Raw genomic sequence first — 21,865 nt, forward strand, 5'->3', positions numbered from 1 at the left:
ACATTTCTACATCGTTGCCAAACGCAGATATTTTTCAACAGCGTTTCCTTCTCTGTCAATGGCTATTTCCAACTGGTGAACAAAGCCATGCATCCTGACATTGGAAAAGTCCTTGTCCTTGTATAGCCCCTATCATACAGTAGCCATGGCTGCTCTCATCCCCAAAACGCTGCCCTCAGGATGCTCTTCACTCTCTGGAGGATGGGGCAGCACAGTCTATCCAAAAGCTGAGACTGCCTCCACGTCTGTGGTGCGCAGGCTGGCCTACGGGCAAATGTTATTGTGCAGAGGCAGCACCTTACACCTGTCTCTGTAGGGACAAACTCTTTGCATTTGATATTTCAGTTTCTCTGGGGTCTTGACATAGTCCTCTGAGTTTGCTGTGGCCTCTGTAGGCATAAAGTCTAGAACATCCACTATTGTCTGTGGCTTGATTAGGAGATAAAAATTAGGAGGCATTTTTTCTAACCTTCATATAATGTTGGGTCAGTCACCAGTGAAAAAAGGCCATTGAAGGAGGAGGCTATGTTAACAAAAATAGGTGTGTGTTTAGCGATACAAATTTACCATCCATGTTTAATATTTTTTTCAATAATATTTGGCTGAGAGAAAATAATAGAAGGCATTACTTTCTGACTGACCTTTGTATTTACATGACCCACTAATGCATATAACAAAACTGTATACAAAAGGTCATTTCAGTAACTGTCATCAAAAACAGTTTGCATACATTATTATTAGTATTGAGCATCCTTGCTCACACCTGTGAAATTTATACTTACTAGTAAGGACTGCTAAAGTCCCAGTTTTTAGCCTAACAGTTAACAGCTGGAACTATCAGACTCTTTTGTTTTCTTAACAGTCGTTTCATTATCAATTTTTTTACTTTTTTCTTCCTCCACTTTGTCTTGTTTTAGGAGTTTTTCAGGCATCTGGTCTTCACTGCTGGAAACAGGATCTAAAACTACAATGGACTCAGTCTGCTTTTCACAGCTAGAAGATTTTCTTGCAAAATCCACATAACTAGGTGATCTGGGGGAAAATGTAGAATGCATATGTAAATACACAAATTTACATGTTTCCAACAAATATGAACAAACAGAAAATATAGAAACGATTAATAGCATTTCATGACCAAGACAGTTACATCACATGGACAATTACACAAAATGACAATGATCAGATGACTCCTCTTATATCACTTAATAAGCTAATTACGCTAGGAAGTTGCGGCAACCAGAAAAAATTAAGTTATGGAGCAGCAAGTGAGGACATTCACGTTATGAAAGACAAAGTAATTTGTAAAAAAAACAGTTCTGTTTTCTGTGGCAGGGCAATTGTGTATAGCTTTACATGTCAGGGAGGTGGTAATCAAGGAAAACTTATGCCAGAGCTAGTAGGGAGACAACAGCTTCCTGGCCATATCTGCATTTTGCACCCTTAAAAAGGACAGAGCCTGATACCTACACCCTGCCACAGGGCAGACAAATATAAACAGCCAGATTTTCAGTGTATTCATCACCTCGTCTCACTCTTATTTTTCTATAACTGCAGAGAGCCGAGACTTGAAAGGCTAGCCATAGGAGACCTTAAAATGCAGCGAACACAAGGATTCTACACTAGAGAAGCGCAGTATCCCGGATTTGCCACGGGGAGGCACTCGCAAAGAGACAGATGTTGCAAGTCCTTACTGTGCGAGACCACCACGAGTCAGATCCTAACGTAGATGCGTCCTTAGTGAGTTTAGCACGGGCAGAGCTCCACGAGTGCAAGTTCCTAATGCAGATTAGATGCATCTGCATAGAATAAAACTAGGACTTCTGTGGTTTAGCTCAAGTGTGTCCCTGTTGGTTCAGCAACATCTTTATAGTTACACCTGTGTAAACCTCCCGAACAGACACAAGCCATAGATTCCCTTTTCAGTTGTGACCAAAAAAACAGCTCTAGATGGATGATGAATGCAACTGCACATGCTTGCCTGGGGCTACTTTCTGCCTTTCTTCAATGTGCTACACAAACACGTTGCCAGGATGATGACATAACTATTAAAAGGAAAAACCAGAATCTACCAGAGGAAAGCAAACATATGTAAAGGGTCAATCTGTCAGAGCTGCCCACCAAGATAACCACTTTGTCTAAGATGGAAAGACAGCAGGGAAAAAGAGAGGTCAGTTGACTCAGCCATGGGAACACAAGTGCCGAGGTTCCTCCAGCGCCTGCCAGACCATAAGAGAAGCAGCAAATCTGCAGTCTGAACCAGTGGAAGCAAACTCACTGCTACGACAAGTTGTAATATTTTCCATTCAGAGAGTAAATTACTGACCTTTCCTGGTTTAATATACACAAAAGAGGCATGCTGAATTTCTGTTTCAAACACTGTGTCATGGTTTGTATTCAGTGAAATTCCACGTTCAAGCAACATTCACCAGAATCATGTCTAACATCAGAGCCTCAGTACAAGTTAATTAATTCAGAAATTGGCACTAATAGGTACAGTTGCAGGCTCAATTGAAGACAGTCAAAACCCAGAGATTTTCCAAGGAAAATAATGCTTATTTTATGCAAACCCTGCCTATCACTCAAGCTTAATTTTGCTGAAAATAGAAGGTGGGATATTTTGAACATTACTGTGAATGAAACTTTTTAAAGCAGTTTAACTACAAGAGGGTTATTTTAGAAAGTGCTACCTCTGAAAAGCTGATTGCCCAACACTATAAAAATGGTCAAAGCCATAAATGCCAAGTTCATTTTTATTTCACTTTGGAGGTAACTATCTTTCAAATCCCAACAGCTGGACTATTTAATACAATCTGGTGAATCAAAGTATAATTCTTCACTGGGCTCACAGCGGGGAGTCTGCATTAGTGTGTGGCAGCAATCCAACAACTGATGTACAGCCAAACACTCTGAAGTCTGTTTCATTTACAATAAAAATGGATAAAACCGCAATAGTATTTACCACCTTCAAGGACAGCAAAATGAAAGAATTAAATTTGTTGATATGAAGTAGTTTAATGGAGAAAGCCAGAGATGAAGTCAGAGTTACATTTTTGAGTATAAAATAGAGAATTACTGTTTCGTAGTTTGACTAGTATTTCCCTCTTCAAATCCTTCCCACAATTACTACCCTGATTTGTCAGTACTGCTGCTAGGGCTGAGGCAGTGTTATTGTTTAAAATTAGAAATCCCGTTCATCTGGAGCAGATGCCTGGCCTGAGAAAGTTTCGGTGCGAGGGTTATTATAGAGTCATGTTTCAAGCATGCCCTGCATTTGGTGCTCTCTCTCAAAATATCAACTTTATTTGCCATTAAAAGAAGCTCGGGCAAGCAATTAGGGTGCAGTCAGGTTAACCACTTTTTTACAGTATTGCAAATTCAAGGTTTTTGCCTCTAGCTCTGTGCAAAGCTTCCAAGAATTTTACTTCTCATGTTGTACTAACTAATTGTGCTAATAGGTATTGAAGCCAAACACGGAAATATTCCCCAGCGTTACTGAGTCCATATTTACAGACTGGTTTTTAAATCCATTTGTATTAAAGGTGATTAAATGTACAAAATCCAGAGTATGATCTGGAGTACATTTTTGCTGGATCTATTGTAATAAACTGAGACTAACATGCCAGCTGTTATGCAGTGTGTGCCTGGATTACAGGAATACCGATGTTAACACATCAACGCAGAGCAACAAAAGATATAAAGAAGTAAAGAGCTGAGTGACAGTCCGTTTGTGGATCAGAGCCACCAGAGATTTTTCACATTATTCGGACTTCAGCAGCAGATGCAGTGCAGAAGGACAAATTGAGGATCCATACTGTCAGCTGTTTCTCAGACTTTTCTCCATGCATTTGCATGGAAACCTTAATATTATTTAAATCTGGTCAATTATTAATGAAGCCATTTTGTTGTATGACATGAGAAATACAATTTACTTAAAATGTATCATGGCACAGTCTTACCTGGTCTCCTTAAACATCTGCAAAAACCCAGGCCCAAAGGACATAATTTGGAGGGTAAAATCCTTGTTTCAATCCCATGTTTTGACGTCTATACCAAGAAAGAGCTGAAGATTTACCTAGTAACGTATCACGTGGAGGCAAAACCCCCTGAAAAGGATGTCATCCAAAGAACAGCTGGATGGTGGGACACCACAGCTTACTGTTGCCTACTGTCTACCTGCAACCCCCAGCCCTCCCTCCTTTCCTATGAGTTCAGAAACTCAGGTGCAATACTGCTCCTCTGCCACACAGCTTAAATTAAACACGGCTTACATAAAGAATGGCACAGGGGTTGTATGCACAAAAGCTACCACGCTCAACACAGGAGCTGGTCACAAGGCTACAGTGCAACCTTCCAGAGGTCACTGCTCTAATCTGTTTGCCATTCCTGCTCCCTACACACCAGCATATGGGGACAGCTAATGGCAAAACAATGGGTCTTCCCTTTACCCACCTCCACTGCCCCCTTCTATGTCAGCCAGTTGAGGAAAGCACAAACCCCACCTTTGTGAAGGGTCACAGTAGCTCGTTGTGTCAGCAGGTGTCAGTAGGCGAGTCAATTTTACTCTTTACGGTTTTACTCTTAGGGTATTGGCACATGACAATGAAACAGAGGACAAAATACTTTGGGGGCTGAGGCCCCCAAAGACTACTGAGAAGAGGCGGAGGGAACTGAGCTTCTTTAGTCTGGAGAAGAGAAAACTGAGGGGGGATTTGACAGCAGCCTTTAACTACCTGAAGGAGGGTTAGAAAGAGGATGGAGCTGGACTGTTCTCAGTGGTGGCAGATGACAGAGCAAGCAGCAATGGGCTCAAGTTGCAGCAAGGGAAGTTGAGGTTAGATATTAGAAAGAACTTTCCCACTAAGAGGGTATTAAAACACAGGAACAGGTTACCCAGGGAGGTGGTGGACTCTCCATCCTTGGAGGATTTTAAGACCTGGCTAGACAAAGCCTTGGCTGGGATGATCTAGCTGGTGTTGGCCTGCTTTGAGCAGGGGGTTGGACTAGATGACCTCCTGAGGTCACTTCCAACCCTCATTTTCTATGTTTCTAAGTATTATGGAATAATTTACTTCTCCACAATGAATTTACTCTGTAGTAAGGAGCAGACAGACAACCGGCTCCCTCAACCTGGCTGCCAGCAGTAAGTGCTATTACAGCACATGACCACTAGGTCCCATGGGAACTAGCTCACATTGACCAAATGGCTACCCAACTTACGAAACCAAGCAGGGGGCTTGGGGGACACAACCGGTACATCAGTGCAACTTACACTCGTGTGTAGCTACTACTCTTTTCCGAAAAGGCTGTGCCCCGCGTGTATGTGCCACCTATGCTGTGAAGTCAATTTACTCTGTAGCAAACTTGTCACGTGGCTGCCCTGTCAATCCATGAATATAGCAAACGCTGCAGAAATGTGTTTCAGAATGTTCTGGAATCCGTAACAGAGGACAAGGCAAAGGGTTGAAGGAAAATACCCAAGCATTCATGCAGAGACAGAAACACAAACTACAGGAGTGTAGACACTGCCCCTGTAGATCAGATGAGTGGTCCGTCTATTCTGATTTTCTATCGCAGCCAGTGGCTGGTTTCAGAGACTGCTGAAGAAGGTACAATAATCCCCATAATAGAGGATTACGGACTATGTTGCCCCTGTGGGCAGGTTCTTAAATTTAAGGTTGGCGAAAGGGACTTAACAGTCAGCAGAACTGAATTTTAGATGCACTCCTTAGCAGACCAGCATATCAAATCACTTTCATGCTCGTTGAAACTTGTCCAGAAACAATCAGTGAAAGTCGCCAGACTCGAACAGCCTTCAATAAGGTAACAGGGCAGCAGTCTGCATTGTAATCGGGGCTATTTAAACATATTTTTCTTCTTTCAGTCTGACAGCTACTTTTAAAACTGTTTGTTAAATATTAGAAGATTCTCAGCTTCCAGAGCATCCCATTGTTCTCCCCATTTTGTTGTTTAAGCTTAATTGTCCATGTACAAGCTGCACACGGAAAACTTTCTATAGCTGTGTCTAGCTGAGGCTGAGCTGCTTCCTGCAGTGTCAGTAGACAATTCAGTGGTACTAAGATTACAGCTGAGAGAAGGAGAACAAATCCTTTAATTGTATAAAATCATCAGATTAAGCCTTCCCCTCTACGTGGTTCATTCTGTTAACTGAGTAGTCTACTGCCCGGAAACAAAATGTTTACCAAATGCTAAGAACACAAAGTAGAGGGGAGTGGGGACGGACGGAAGAGCTGGATACACCTTTTCTTTCTGTGTGTACACACTGCAGGAGTCATGGGAAACCTCATGGCCTCCAACTGAACAAAATACTACCTTACTCCCTCTCGAGGAATTGTCTCCAAATTCTGCTCCTGCTGGGATAAATGTTTTGGGAGGATACGTCTACAAGGAGTTGTCTTAAAGCTGAGCTGCGGCCTTCCATTTCTCTTTGTGACCTGTTTTCCTTCTCAGCTGAGCTTCACAAATTCCCAATCAGCCTTTTAAAATGGCATCAAGCCTTCATTGTATCAATCTTGTAAACAACCAGGCCAATGGCCAAGAGCTAATAAGTTTTAGCCTGAACTAATTCTTCTAAACTCCAAAATGCGATTGGCTGGTCTGACCACAGGGATGTTTTACAACCAACTTCATTGACTTACGTTAGGATGCCATTCTACAATCCCTCTTGCACAGAGTAGCCCTGACTTAAACCAGCAGTCCCGCTGATTCATTTAACCCCCTATCTTGTCAGCACTTCCGTACGTAATTGTATTCCTGCATGTAATCCCACTCGAGTCTGAGTGAAATTCTGACCCTGCTGAAGTCTATAGCAAAACCCACTCAGGAAGGTCCAAGATCTCAAATGAGCCTTCCTGTTATTCACATGCATATAGATAAGATGAATGCATCGCCTCAATGGCACAACCCATACGTGCGAGGGATACTCAGTTATGCGGAGTTAAACCACAGAATCGGGCTGTTTGGAACCTAAAATGTTTGAAGTCCCACTCTTCGTTCCTCAGGTCCTGATCCACAGTCGAGGACCAATGTAGCCAAAAGAAATACATCACGCAGGAATGTCCATCAAGCTTTTCTGCAAGGATGCTACAGACTTTGATAAAGTTAGTGCTAATCCAAGAAACAAAGGCTGGCCTGGATGAGAGACCCTGTAATTATGGTACCTGTACTCCAGCAGGGCACCCTAGGTGGTCTGCCGTGCAGCTGAAAACAATAAAGTGGGTCACACCTTTGTCATGGTTTGAAAGAAATGTAAACGATAATGAGAGAGATAAAGCGCCTCATCTTGAGGCTGAGTGAGAAGGACGGTGACAGCAAATAATTTACTAGCACCTGTTGCCTAGGTGTCCAGTCAAAGCAAAGGAGTGTTTGGTTCCTTACCAGTTTGGTTAACAAGGAAGAGCCTGCTTAATTACAGTGGTATGTTTGCAGCTGCTGAGTGAAACAAGTTCCTTCGGCTTTGTGATTTAAACCGACACTCTTCCAAAGCAGGCCAGCTTAAGGGCAAGGCTCTAACTCACCCTTACTGCAAACAGGCCCACAAAGCCCAAAAAGGTATTAGGATGAATCAAGGTATCCTGGGCATGTCTAGTTTGCTTTGCTAGCCCAGCAGCAGGAAGAAAGTGTATTGCAAGAACCATACATCATTTCTATCCCACCAGATCATCCATGACAGCAGCTGTGTAAGGGGTCTCTCCATTTAAGACATTACACCAGTGGCACGGCGCAAATCAGCCATGCAACTCCAGGGAATCTGGCTCCCTGGAATTTGTTTTAGGGCTTTAAACAGATAAATTAAAATTAAATGCGTCTTCTAGGTTGTCACTGAATAGGCAAGCTGCAAAGCAAATTGAACTGCACATATGCTTTCATAGCACATAACAACTGTGACTGTCAACACAAGATCCTTTTCACTGTCAATTCACCACGCATTCTGCAAGACCTTGGGCCGGCAATTATTTCATTTCCTTTCTTGCAAATGTAATTTCCACTTAGTTTGGTGGAATAAAAGGTAGACAAAAGGTAGTAGGAGTTGCTGTATTTTCTGATTAAGATCATCTGTTCAAAATAGTAGAAATCCATAGACTAACACAACGCAAAGTTTCTCAGAAACTAACTCACCTCAACAAATTTTCTTTTGTATCCAAGTACTGATTCAAGAAAATGCAGCCACATTGTTGATGTCAAATTAACTGTTAAGCAAATTTAATCAGAATGATGAAGAGCAAGTATGGATCATCTTTCTGTTAAGGATGCTTAAAAGCAAAAAATTTGAAGGGGGGAAGTGACAGCCAATTGGAGAGTTTATTTGCTTTTAAAACTCAATGGGAATTCAATAAAAGTATAAAAGCAAAGAAAAAAAGCCTTTCATTAAGTAAAAATGATAAAAGCACCAACAAGAGAATGAAGTAAATGTAAGTTCACAAAAATGGATTCGAATTGAATTTCCAGTTCATTTATTATGATTCAGCCCTTTGAACTAAGCAATAGAGACTTATGAGAATAGGTATTCTCTTTCTACTGATGGAACAGGAAATCAGAGGTTTAATTAACCATGATTACAATATTCTCCTGATCTGATTTGTCTCACTGATTTCCTTTTCTTTACATGACAAACTACCCAACAAACATCCTGGCAAAAAAACTAAAGCAAATCTGCAGACCAATTTCAAAAAGAGCTTTGCATTGTTATAAAACAAACTGATCCTCTACCGGATCTGTCTGAAATGTATATTTCTGAAGCAGGATTAACTCTTTGATGCTTAAATGGCACTTTGAAGCATCACTCTGAAGTGCCAAAAGAATCCTTAGTCCGTTGTGCCAGAAAAATATCTGATTCAGCATTTTCTTTCAGCTTATAAACGGTGGGATTTCTGGATAGTTCAACACTTCCGTTTTCTTCTGGCAAATGTTATTTGGAGAGCTGAACCTGAGATTGTGAAAATGTGTGTTCCTTTTGGTCCACTAGGGGAAAAAAAAGCCACACAAGGTTTTACATGGATCAGATTTATTTGATACTTCTGTCTATCTCCTAAAATGAGGAAATAAATGTACACCTGTACCCTCTCTTAATGAGGTATGGGAAAAAATACCTGAAATGAAACATTTTGTCATTCCTCATAAACTCTCATCAACTCTTTGTAGCCAGACTTCCTGAATTTTTGTCCTGTACAGCCACTGACTCTTGAGACAGAAACTTTTCATAATGGAAAGTTTACCTCCAAATGGAACTGGGATAACTTACATGGGGAGTCATACACCGTGCGTTTAACTAAATCATATTAAGCTGCTTAAAAACATACCACGTGCTAAACGGGTTCGGCATTACTTACTGAAAGACACCCTTGGAACTTGCGCTTCCTTTCATTTGATGAGACCCTTCACCTGAATCGGGTGCTTTGGCAAATTCTGCCTCTAGGGGTTTCTTGTCCAATGCAGGTTGTGTTGTGCTGACTTCCAATCCTAACACGGGCATGGATTTTGATTCTGATGTGGCCAGGGCTCCCATGGGACCTAAAGCCCAAACACAGTTTAGTCTCTTTTGTTATGTTTTTACAAATTGGCTTACTAAACTGAAAACTAAGACGACAAGTCACATCAATTCTTTTTAAAGACCGTGGAATGAACTGAACTAGATTCCATTTAAATATAGACCTTACCCCTAAACTGTTACAAGAACCCAGCACCGTTCAGCCTAAGGTCTACGAGAACAACAGAACTCTGGGTGCATCTATACGTGCATTAATACTATTTGGCTTTACTGTGCAGGAAATGTACTACCTGCATAAGCATAAGCAGGTAGTAAATCTACTGCACAGTAGACTAATTTACTGCGCAGTAAGTGCCTGCATGTGTAGACAGTGATGCTTTACTGTGCAGTAGATTAGTCTACTGTGCAGTAAATACAGCCCCTGGCTGGCAACTGATTTCACTCATCTGAAAAATGTCTGCTGGTTCCTCTATTATAAATGGATATTTGACCAAAAATGTAATGCCATCACAGGCCCTTGTTCTTCAGAGGGAGTGAATTCAGAATGGCAGTCATAAATGACCATTCTCCTATTTCACATTCATTTATGGGGTATCCCTTGGCAGGGTGCATGGGGAGGCAAATCAGCCTAAGGACTTTATGCTCTCTGAGTTCCAGAAGAAAAGCTTTATAAGGGTGGGTGGAAAGTGCCCGGAGATGCTTATGCTGGAGAAAATGGGGATAGCAAAGTAAGGGGAAGTGTTAAAGGGCATAAACCTTTAAACTGCTTTATAACAAGCCATGTGGAACTTGACAGGATCATGAGGAAATTGAACTGACTTACTGGTGCCGTCTTGCTCAGTCGTCACCTTTCTGCGCCGCAAGATTCTCTCTAACTCAGTTTCGCTGCTGTCCTTCTCGAGGGATTTTAAGCTCCTCGAACTTGTGGATGTGTTCAGGGTTGTCTGTAGTGAAGACATAAATAGGTGATCATGTGGACATACCTCCCCTGCACCTAATAGTTTCCCTATCAGGAGAATGGGGTAACAGTATTTACCTACCTTAAAGTGGACTTTAATGGCCAAAATTTAGCTCAGAGAGAGGCCTCAGGAGTGGAAAAAGTCTACATGTATTTTGTGCATAGCTACAGATTGCAGGAGAAGAATGTAGCTGCAACTACCCCTCTAGGGGACGACTGCAAGGGCCAACACTGCCCCAAAAGGAGGTGGTGCCGACATGGAACAAATTATATCTAGGTGAATTAGCATGTCCCCCGAGCAGTCTCCACGGAGCCCTGCCTCAAGAAAAAGATGCCATTTCCTGGTAGAAACCCAAGAGACAGGAGGTAGCAGTAGAAGCAGCAGCAATAGCCATCCCTTGGTGAAGCCGGTGGACTATTTGTAAAGTGTTATACAAAAGCTCTGGATCATTAATGCAACAGGAGACAAAGTAGGCAAGACATCTTGCTGTAGATGCAGAAGTATCCAACTCCAAGCTCCTCTCTGGACTTGCATCAAATGCTCCCCCAGTTCATCCTCGTAAATGGGGCCCTGATCACTCAGGCTGGACAATTAAGGGTGGCCTGATGTTAAATTAGCCAAGGCACTCCTTCGTGTCAGGAGGGTATCTTAATTATGCTGGCCCAATGGGCCACCCAGGCTCAGTAGGAACTTTGACCTTTTTTTAGATTACTGAACAACCAATCCCTCCTGCTGAAGTGCTGAGGAACACCACAAGGTGCAAGCAGATGAGTATCTTGCCTGTAACCTGTATTAGCTAAAAGTCCTAAAGCCACATTTCACTGAATGCTATAGTTTGTCTCTATCACTATGCTATTTAATCTAATTAAGGGCTGTCTACCCAATGGCCCATGAGCCACATGTACCTTAATTTTTAGCCCCCAGGCTCCTGTCTGGATGTCAATGCCCCCTGCTCCAGCTGCAGAGGCTGTGGTCTCCGGTCTCTCTCTCCTTCCCCCAGTAAGTAATGTGGCACAGCATGGTGCAGTACGCAGTACTGGAGAAGCCCACAGCCTCGGGCACCAGTGGGGTGCAGTGCAGTGGGGGAGTCCATGGCTGGGGAGTGGAAGGTAAGGCGGGATGCCCATGCAGTACGTGGCCTGGGCGGCCTATGGCTCATAGTGCTGTAGCCTGCGTGGCATGTGGTGCTCACTCCTGCAGCCTGTGGCGACTGCAGCACCCGACCTCTTGGAAGCTGGACAGTCCTGGTCTAGATGATGTTCATGCACATGCGGCACATGGCTCCCTGGAAGTCAATGTGCATGTGCAAGCTGGTGTTACAGCAGGTTCATTCCACGCCCATGCTGATCTCAAAACTCACTTACGTCCACATTGAAAGCCAAAGTGTTTTCATGGGCTACCAGGTGTCTTTTGATAGCAGTACCAGATCTCAGATTAGATTTTTCTTTCATTCTATACAGAATATGGACCACATTACTGCTTTATGCTGGGATGAGCATGTCATTATGCTTGCCTGTTGACTATGGAAAGGTCTTACTTCATAGCTTTCCTAGGAAAACAAAGTCCTCTACGGACCCTCCCTTGGGAATTTTAACATGCACAAAGCAAGTTCAGTATGGACCTCCAGTCTGGCAAGAGTTAAGTAGCATCCCAGTGAAACATCAAACCAATGGCAAAATTGCCCTACATGTTTAGAAAACAGCTCAAAATTTGGGACATGTACATTTATGGCTGCCTCCTTCTGAGCCTCACTATTTTTCTGTGATCTTCAAATAGCCCGGCTCCTGGTAGTTCCACAACTGACCTTAGAGACCCATGCAGCATGTTTTCAGCTGTGTTTCTTCTGAGTGATGAGTGAAGAGAAGCAAGATACAGTAACTGGCTGCCAATACGCACTCTCTTGAACGGGGGATCAGATGGCAAAACCAAGCAGAAGCTTATTAGTCGCAAAGGCAGGACCTCTTTCAGGATTTCATCAACTCAGCTCCGAGTTCAGAGCACTTGCTGTTTTTTGGGGTTTTTTACGTTAATATATTTTCTTCCATAGTCATTCTGAATTTAGCTGAGTAGGTGCACTATTAACGAATAGCATTCGTCAGAACCGTACTAATGACACATGCTTAAAAGTAAAGTGAGTAACCGAGTTGCTTTCCTTTAACTAGGCAATTTACAGGATATAAATGTGTTTTGTTTATAACAATTATATGGAGATCTGCGCAAAATGCATAATTAGCACAGTAACAACAAACATGAAGTGTTTGTTCACTTCCCACCCCCGTGTTTGTCATCTGACTGTGCATAATGAATAGTCTCAAGAACAAACTGGAATTTGGTTTCATATGGCAGCGCTCATACTCTCAACAACTTAGAGATTCAAAAGCAATGAGGTAGGCACTGGTAGTACAGTGATGATGTCCTTCTCCTAAGCAGAGCCCTGAATGACTTTGATCATGAAGGAATGAGTCCCCTGCAATCAAAAGAAACAACCATTCTGCACTCAGCAATTGCTCCCTCACGGCTTTGAACACAGCCTCCTTACAGACAATGCCAGCAAGGACAGCAGGGCATCCTCTACTCACGTTGAAAAGGAGGCACTGAATCTTCAACACGGAGCTAAAGACTGACTTTAACCAAATACAGACAGAACCACGTTCAGTTCACTATTCCCCCAAAACCCAACACTGCCACCCTGCAATTGCACCCCTGGAACTGGCCAAGCCCAAGATGCACTTTGGGTATAGGACCACAAAACCTCCTGGATTAGATGCATAATCAGCCATGCCAAAGCCAGTGCTCTTAGATATCATGCTCTGTTTTAAAACAATAAACACAGAGAGGACCTCTATCATCTCAGCAGCAATACAGCCAGCAGGAGTGTTTTGGCTTATTACCACAAAATACTACAGCATATTTAAATAAGGGTTGTTTATATCCTAGCACTGATTATTAGGAACTTCAACCTTAAAAAATGCATGTGATGACATTAGTACATTGTGATTGAAATCTTGGCCCCCTTAAAGCCAACGCCCCTATGCTTTGGCTTCAACAGAGACAGGATTTCAGCTTACAGATGTGCCAAACTTATGCTTCAACTTTTAACTATCAGGACCAGAAAAGCGAGGTAGCAGAAGCTAGGAATATTTTAGTATTAGTTTATGTAAAGAGAAGCAGCTATCGAACATGAACAAGGTGGAGTACAAGTACATTACAAAACAACAGTACATTGAACACATGTTGTTAAAGTTGAACAGAATACCAAGCATATACACTTTATTCAGCATGTAAGGTAGATGCGAGGATTTAGATATTTCTCTCTATATGGATACGGCTACATAGACTGTACATATACAAATACAGGTAAAAAGACAGGAGTTATAGCTCTTTATTTGTGCATCTGAGTCTGCATACATAGATTTATCTATTATATGCATATTCAGAGATCAAGAGTAGGAGTCAGAGCAATATCTCTGTCGCTATATAAATTTACATATATTTATGTAAGTAAATAGAAAGAAAAACAATAGTCCTCCCTCTTCATTTCTTTCTCTATTATACAATATATATTCAGAGGTCAAGAGAGGGAGTCAGAAAAATCTCTCTGCAGCTCTATATATACTTAGCCAGCCATCCTTCTAAGAAGGTCCTGTCACGCCAGAGGCTGATAAAACAACGGAGTGCAAATACTATGCTTTCTTACCAGTATCCCCTTTAGTTCTTTCACTGCACTGTCAGAGGCCTTTGGTGTTTCTGGCTGTAATTAAACACAAAACATGCCTGTAATCAATCTGATTCTGAAAACAGTGACTATGGAAACCCTTTCATATATGAAGACAAATCCCATATAAGGCAGCAATGGGTTTATTATATGGGCCTATGTAGCTGTATTAAGCTCCCAACTTAACCCCAAATATATAGTTGATTATTTAACATAGCAGGATTTCTGAAAAAAATGATCCTGCTTGGAAAACTATATTAATTATGTACTAACAATAAAATTAAGTAGTAAGGGTTTCAGTAAGCATATTTTAGTAAAGTTGAAAGCTAATGTTCTGCCATAAAACATGAAGTAATAAAAACATAGTAAACTGTTTGAACTCAATGTCCCTTTTTTGTGTGCGTCTGTTATTGGTTTCTCCACAAAGGCAAAACAGAGCCCCTTTTTGGTACAGTAAGTTGCAGAGCAAAACCTCTTCTTTATTGTTACAATGAGAAGCCTCTCTCAGACATAAATGTACAATAACAATCTCAGGTCTGGGCCCATGCATTAGTATATGGCAAAAGGAAGAATCTGTTTCAGTTTGAAGCCTTGACAAAGGCTAGGGAGGCTTACACAGCTGGTCCAAGGTAAAGGACTGTGTTCAGTTCACACTTATGTTGGTATAAGCAAGAGTTAGTAGGTATATGAAACCAGATTAGATTGAGGGTGCAAAGTCAGAGCCCAGTGAGGCAGCATGAATTCATCCTGCCCCCTGAAAAGCATCGACACATTCTGCTTCAGAGAGGCCCAATCTCAACCAGCGCTACTTTCTTGTATTTCAGTATAGTCTGCGCTACACTTACAAAGCTTCCCCGATGTGGCTTGCTCCCAGGAATACACTGGCTGTGCTCTGCAGGGCCAGGCAGGGAGATGACTGGTGAGGGACCATAAACCCACCACTCTGCCTGACTGCACTGCATACTCGTGCCCAGGAAGAACTTCTCAGGTTAGCAAACTCCTTGAACTCAAAACTACTTGCGCACAGTAATCCCAAGAATTAAAAACTCATGAAGAAAGCCTGAAACAAAAATGCCTAAGTTGGATTAATTGCATTGTTCTTCTACTTCCTGAGCCATCCAGTTTCCCTTGAGTCTTATATCAAGCTCTTTTCTACAACCATGAGGACAAGAAGTGTATACGGGGGGAGAAGAGGGGTTAGAGCGATCTGAGATTTTCACGTAACCACATGAATGCAGGAGCTGAAGCTTTAAGAAAAACTATCATCTCCCATGAAAATCAAAATAAGTACCTGGAAACATGGTAGGTGAGGGGTGCTCAAACTATGGCTCTTGGGCCAGGTCTGACCTGCAGAGCTGTGTCATTTATCTGTGGGGCTCCCCAAGGGTCCATAAATTTGGCGACAAGGGAAGGGTGGTAGTGTTAATTGCTGCAGTCTCCATGTTAATTAACATAGTCCCCAGCATTAATGCTGCCACTGTTTCCTCACTGTCAAATTTCTGGACCCACAGGGAGCTCCATGGAGGTAACATGGCCCTGCATGTTGGATCACACCAGCACATGGGGTCACCCCGCAGCCAGATCCAGCACACGGGGCTAGGCCAGCATGCACCTGCAGATGGACTCTGCTGGATTGGGCCGGCAGATCAACCCTGCAAGGAGGTTCTGGACCATGAACTCATCTGCGTGCGGTGCTGGAGAGATTGAGCAGCATTACGCTAGACATTTACCGCACTCTAATGGGAAAAGATTGGTTTTTTGATTTGAAAAATGGAAAAAGATTCTCATCTTAATAATTAACACTGAAAACCACAGCATCCTGTTGATCTTTCTTTGCATAGAGGCTAACTGCAAATTCTTTTTACTGCAAACAGGAAATGACATCATACTGGGGGTGTGGTCCCCCCTCCCCAACCCCGTCATGCCACATGCACAGGGTGTGGAAGACAAGTCCAGCAGGCTGTGCTCATTAAGGATCAGGTCTCTCAACCTTCCCTTAACACAACCCAATCACAGTCCTATTCACCTTTCCTTTTTCTCCTGTTTCTTAATAGTTACGTTTGTGGAGGTGCTCATTTTAAAAGAGGGTCTTCTCACAGTTTTGCGCTGTATGAAACAAAAGGTGACTGCAAGATGACCTCCCAATGAAGATGGCCTGCCATGATGACGCCGAGAATCTGAAGAGTGTTCCCAAAACCTTAACAAAAATCATTAAAAGGCTGGAGGAATGACAAAGAGTAAAATGGAGTAAAATGGCTATTTTTTTCTAATTTCCACGATTCAATAAAAAGCAAGCCCAAAGCAGCTGTTAAAACGACACGTTATTCAGGATTTGCTGCCTTATTTCCATGTCCCTTGTCTCAACTTCCTTCTTCCATCTGTGAAGCTGCACGATCTGACAGCTATTTTTCCTTGTTGATTAAAAAACAAGCAAAATAAAAGGAAAAAAAGGCAGAAAATTGCACTCTGCCAAAGGTACTTGGGTAGGTGTTGTTTGCTTTTAGGATATACTGTTGTACTAGGCTAACATTATTCTAATTTCCTCTGATCTGAGACACACACACAAAGGAACTGCTGTTTATACCAAACCTTTGTCTTGGGTCGGCTTGATTGATTGACTGGTCTAAGGTGAACTCCTTTTTTAATTCTGTCCATCATTTCTTCAACTGCTTGTCTCTTCAGATCAGTCACTTCACCTGGTTGCAAGGGACATTACAGCCACATTAACTCTATTGACTGTTGAACAGACGCACAAAGAAAACAATTATTTTAAGAGAGAAACATTGCACAAATAAAGAATGTGCCAGGGGCAAGATGGCACGTGCCAGAGGCAAGATGGTCATTAAGTCACAAAATTCAGTGGTTGACAACTGGGGTACAATACAGTAAACTGTACAACAACAACAACAAAATTCATCTCTGAGTACTCAGTGCTTCGGGATTAGGCTCCAAAGAACTGGCAAGTTGTTTGAGGCAAGAGGCCTGAATCTGCCATCAGTAAAACCCCTATAATTGGGATATTAGAGGTAAATAATGCTCACAAATGAGGCAGTGAACCAGCAAGGTACTTCCACATATTTAACTTCAAGTAACAGTGCTACTCTTAAGCACACACTTACGAATCTTAAACCAAGGCCCTAAAAACTTAAAAGAAAAAATGGAATAAAACCATAGAGAATTGATATGCAAAAGGCAAAATCTAAATGCCATCAAAGGAGCTGGCTTCCAAGAGACCCCAGTTCAGACCTGGCACAGACCTGTGACATGCTCAAGTGAAACAAAGTCCTATCTGATGAAGGTGAGCACTTCATACTAACATGCTGATATGCTCTGGAAGGCATGACTAAAACCACTTAAGGTACCATACAAAAAAAATACCCTAATTAAAGCAGACAGATGGAGAATTATGGTCAACACTATTCAAGCCTGCTTTAGTGCCTTACATAAGAGGAATTTTAAGTAGACCTCTCTCCTGCTTGTCAGGGTAATACTGATGATTCATAGAAGCCCTGTTTCTGTATTGTATACTGATTTAATGCCAGGCCTTTAATGCCAGGCTTTAATTTCCCAAACAGTCTGTTTCAAATGTAAAAGACTAATTGGCTGTGAGGAATAGAAACCACTCATACCAAGCCCTTAAGAAGGGTCAAAACAAACCTGAAGTTGGATATAGCAACTAGATCAAGAGAGAACTTTTTCCATTACTTTTTTTTTTTTTATTAACAACTCAACCATTAAAGAAAGAAGCAATTTATGTGTGATTGAAAAAAGGTCAGAACTGTTAAAGTTTACTAATAAATAATGGAAGAACGAGGGTAGAGAACTCATGGCAAATTTCATAGCATTTCCTGCAATCACAGTTGGTAACAATCTCAACAGAAGGGTGTAATCAAAACATCTAGGATGCTTGAGGTTAAAGAAACATGATAAATGAAAACAACATTATTGAACTCTTACAGAAAAATAAGCTTAACTCTTCAGGGATACAACTACATGGTTGCTTCTCTGCTGATAACCGAACAGCACTGAATTCATGTGCTGGGCAACAGTTTCTAGGCACAGGCTTCCCATACAACTTGCGAAAGTCATTTATTCTCTCATTGCCTCACATCTCTATTTGTAAAAGCAGAAAAATACTTCCTCCCTCTCTCCACCTTGCCTGTTTCAACTCAGTCCTGCACAAAACTAGATACCAAGAGAAACCAAGTTGCAAACAATTGCACGCTTGCTTCTTTATGCAGCTGAGCTGTGTGCAACTGCCCACTTGTGCAAAATGATGCTCCTGAATAACTGCAGGATTGAGATGGTGCAATGTAAGCCTTCCAAGGCTGAGACAGGCTCTTCCTACAGCTATGGAGACGTAGCACCTAGCACACTTCTGCCTGGAGATCCTGGTTTATACCTCCCAGGGCTGCAGCTACTTTGGAGCGATGCAAACAGGTCATTAGTCATCTTTGGCAGGAGACTGATGAGTGCAGGCTTGTCTATCCCATGTCCCTGCTGGGTCTGGGAAAGCTGCCATGAAGTGCATCCTGCTCTGCGCATAAATGAGGTAATGTCCTGCACTCCATTTGGAGGCTGTGTAGCCAAGCCTGGAGGGCTGGTCCTTCCAGCAATCCAGAGATGTGACTGCAGCTCTTGTAGACTGACCAGGGCTAGATTTACAGTAACTCACTCATGTGCTGCTAGCAGTATAACCAGACCACATGGGCTTCAACGTGGCCTGCACAAACCTGCTTGGGACCCTGGGTAAGAAACTTGGAGCACGTATCACAGCACCCACTGCCTGTACCAGCTGGGGCATTTTCAAGGATGCCCTGCTCACCAACTCCCACACCTGCTCCAAACCTGGAAACACAGTGATGAGGCAACTGTTACTCTGCTAAAAGGAACCAAACTAGCTCAGCTATATGTAGTGGGCCTGCAATCACACGCCTGCATTGCAGCAGGAATGCGGCTGAGATATATCCCATATATTGTTAAAAAACACACACACACATATACACACACACGTGTGTGTGTGTATGATATATCTATATATCTATATCTAGATACATCACACATATACTTTATACATATCACACACACTATACATATATACACACATACATACATACACACGTGTGTCTGTGGGGGAGTGTATATATATACATAAAATATAATAAGATATAAGATACAAATATATAATATTCTTTTTATATATGTGTGCATGTTCTAAAAAATATATATATATATATATATATATATATATATATATATATGTTTTAAATAAATAATACTTGAATAATCTAAAAATAACCCACATACTTGAAAGAGGATGAACCATACCTGATTCCTGTTGAGAAGCTTTCTCTTTCTTGGGAACACTGCTGTTGGGATGAGATCTCTTACGAATCATCGACATAAGGGACCTTTGGGAAAATTAAAATGCAGACAGTCACTCTAGTTTCCCTTCATAGTAACATCCACTTTTTTAAAATGGACTCTGACATGAGGACACACATGGTAAAACAAGTCAGCATCAAACGTTTTCTTCACTAATTGATAGGTCACCCACTTACAAAAGATGCGTTTAATAATTTCCTAGCGGAGACAGAGGTACACTACTATAAATACACCAAAAAAGAATTTACTTCTCTTGATCTGTATCTAGGTATACTGAAATATGCTTATGAGCTAAATATTGGCAGGTAACATGGTCCTGTGACTCATGAAACAAATTAAAGCCCTCCTGGCACTATAAAAGGAATGAAGGGCTGTGCACATTAATGTGAAGCATTATTCTTCCAAGGCCAACGCTAACCTGGAGGGGTACACAGAACACTCCTTCATTCTCAAATACATATTTTACCAGAGTTAAAAGAAAAATCAATCTTTAACTTGAACTTGAAAAGAATACTGTGACGTGAAAACCTTCAGGCAAGATGTGATGCAAATTTTAGAGGTTTTTCTTAAAGTGAGTTTTTATATGGGGTTTTGAGGAGGGTTGTTTTTTGTTTAATTCCATTGATTTAAAAAAAAACAAACCCAAACCATAAAACATTGTTCTGTACTGTGTCAGCACTGCTTTGTCAATGCAGGAAACCCTGAAAGGCAGAATAAGCTATAACCTTCTCAGAAACAAAAATGTAAAACTAACCAATTTATTTTCATTAGCTAGGATGAAAGAAAAATGCAAAATGAAATAAACAGCATGTGCAATGAGGAGAAAACGGTCTCTTTAATACTTTTAGTTGAAGTTATCGTTAGCAGCATGGCTATGATTTCAAAAGCAAAACTCCCTCTCAGAATTTGGTACCAGACCCTTTTACCAGGGATATCGGAGTTTTTACCTTTCTTCAACCTGCAATAGCTAAATTGTATCAGTGCATTAATCACACACTATACGTATATAATATTTGATGTAATTCTATTAATATAGATATTATGTCCAGGGGAAACTTAAACAATTTTCCCAAGTCAAGCAGCCCACTATACAAAGAAATAGAAAGTTCATATGAAATTCTGAAATATCCATTTATCTTTTAATTTTGCAATCGAGACAGTTTATAATGGGCACTTGTGTCTATACCTATATTACTGCTGCTGCATTGCTTTGGATTGCCAGCTATAGCAACTGAGGAGTTTGCATGCCATTTAAAATAATTAAAATGAAACTCTTCTGAAAAAAGCCTACTTACTCTTGATTTTAAATGTCATTGACACTATTCATCCCAAGATTTTCTTTTTATAGGCTACTGTCTCATAACATAGACGTCCTGTTGGTCCTGTAGACACCACTGCAGGCATATTAGACTTCAGAGGAAGCAGATTCTCCTGCACTCTTCCCTCTTTAATCGTTCATATCCCAGGAAAAAAAGTTTTTCCTCAGATGGCAATTCAGCTTTTTTCAAATTCAGGAAACATTTCAGGGTTTCTCCCACCACCAACTGCAAAGGCCTGGCTATGCACTTTTCTGTATTCTCTCAGGTATTACATTTTACTCATAAGAAAAGTGACCTCTCTGAATTGAGGAATCTTTCCTACAATATGGATGTAGTCACCTCCACACGTCTGCGCTTCAGATCACAAGTAAAAGTTAAAGCTATCCTGCTTTAGCCATTTCAGATGTTTAAACTGGACTTTGTCAACCATTCTGATTAGCTCGGGAACACAACCTTTTAAAAAACGCAGCTTTGCTCAGGACAAGGTAAGACATGGAAGGCATTAACTTACTAAGCATTCCTTTAAGATGGATATACAACTGCACTGTAAGTAAAAAATGTTGGACTGAATAAACTGATTAAGTAACTCACATGAACTAATGACAGGTAGAAGTAGCAAGTCCACATAAGACTGCTCAGAAAAGTATTTTACGGAAACAACAGTGCCAGGGCACAAGAGGATAATTTTATACTGCTAAAATGTCAGTAGTCACCTACATAATTCCAATAATTAACAAGACTCCTGTGTGTAATATCTGCTGCAGCATGGTAACAAGATTACAATAACATTTTGCAGCAGCAAGAGGCGAAGGTGCCCAACCCGGACATCAGTAAGAGCTGGTGGGTGCTCAGCTCTGTTCAACACCCAGTTCCTTACTTGGGTGCCTAAATATGAATGCTAGAAGCAAACAGGGATATAGAATTTTTACAGGAACTTAAAAGAATCATAGAAGTCGGGTCGGAAGGGACCGTGTAGATCTTC

General features: G+C 41.5%; 1 protein-coding gene across 3 annotated transcripts in view; it reads right to left on the reverse strand.

Annotated features, from left to right (window-relative positions):
• Nucleotides 1-309: 309 nt before the first annotated feature.
• The window catches only part of SHTN1 (shootin 1), a 98,728-nt gene continuing 77,172 nt past the window's right edge, over nt 310-21,865 (reverse strand). For 2 of the 3 annotated variants that reach the window (XM_019502896.1, XM_019502895.1), the window contains 6 exons: nt 19,508-19,590; nt 16,769-16,875; nt 14,162-14,215; nt 10,329-10,449; nt 9,348-9,528; nt 310-1,032 (listed from right to left, as the gene is read on the reverse strand). In XM_019502896.1, the coding sequence (XP_019358441.1) occupies nt 822-1,032; nt 9,348-9,528; nt 10,329-10,449; nt 14,162-14,215; nt 16,769-16,875; nt 19,508-19,590 (757 nt within the window). In that variant the 3' untranslated portion in view covers nt 310-821. The remainder of the gene's footprint in view (nt 1,033-9,347; nt 9,529-10,328; nt 10,450-14,161; nt 14,216-16,768; nt 16,876-19,507; nt 19,591-21,865) is intronic. The other variant, XM_019502897.1, reaches the window with a different exon arrangement.

This window comes from Gavialis gangeticus, unplaced genomic scaffold, assembly GCF_001723915.1.
Source record: "Gavialis gangeticus isolate Ggan-Ray unplaced genomic scaffold, GavGan_comp1, whole genome shotgun sequence".
In the NCBI taxonomy this organism is placed as follows: domain Eukaryota; kingdom Metazoa; phylum Chordata; order Crocodylia; family Gavialidae; genus Gavialis; species Gavialis gangeticus.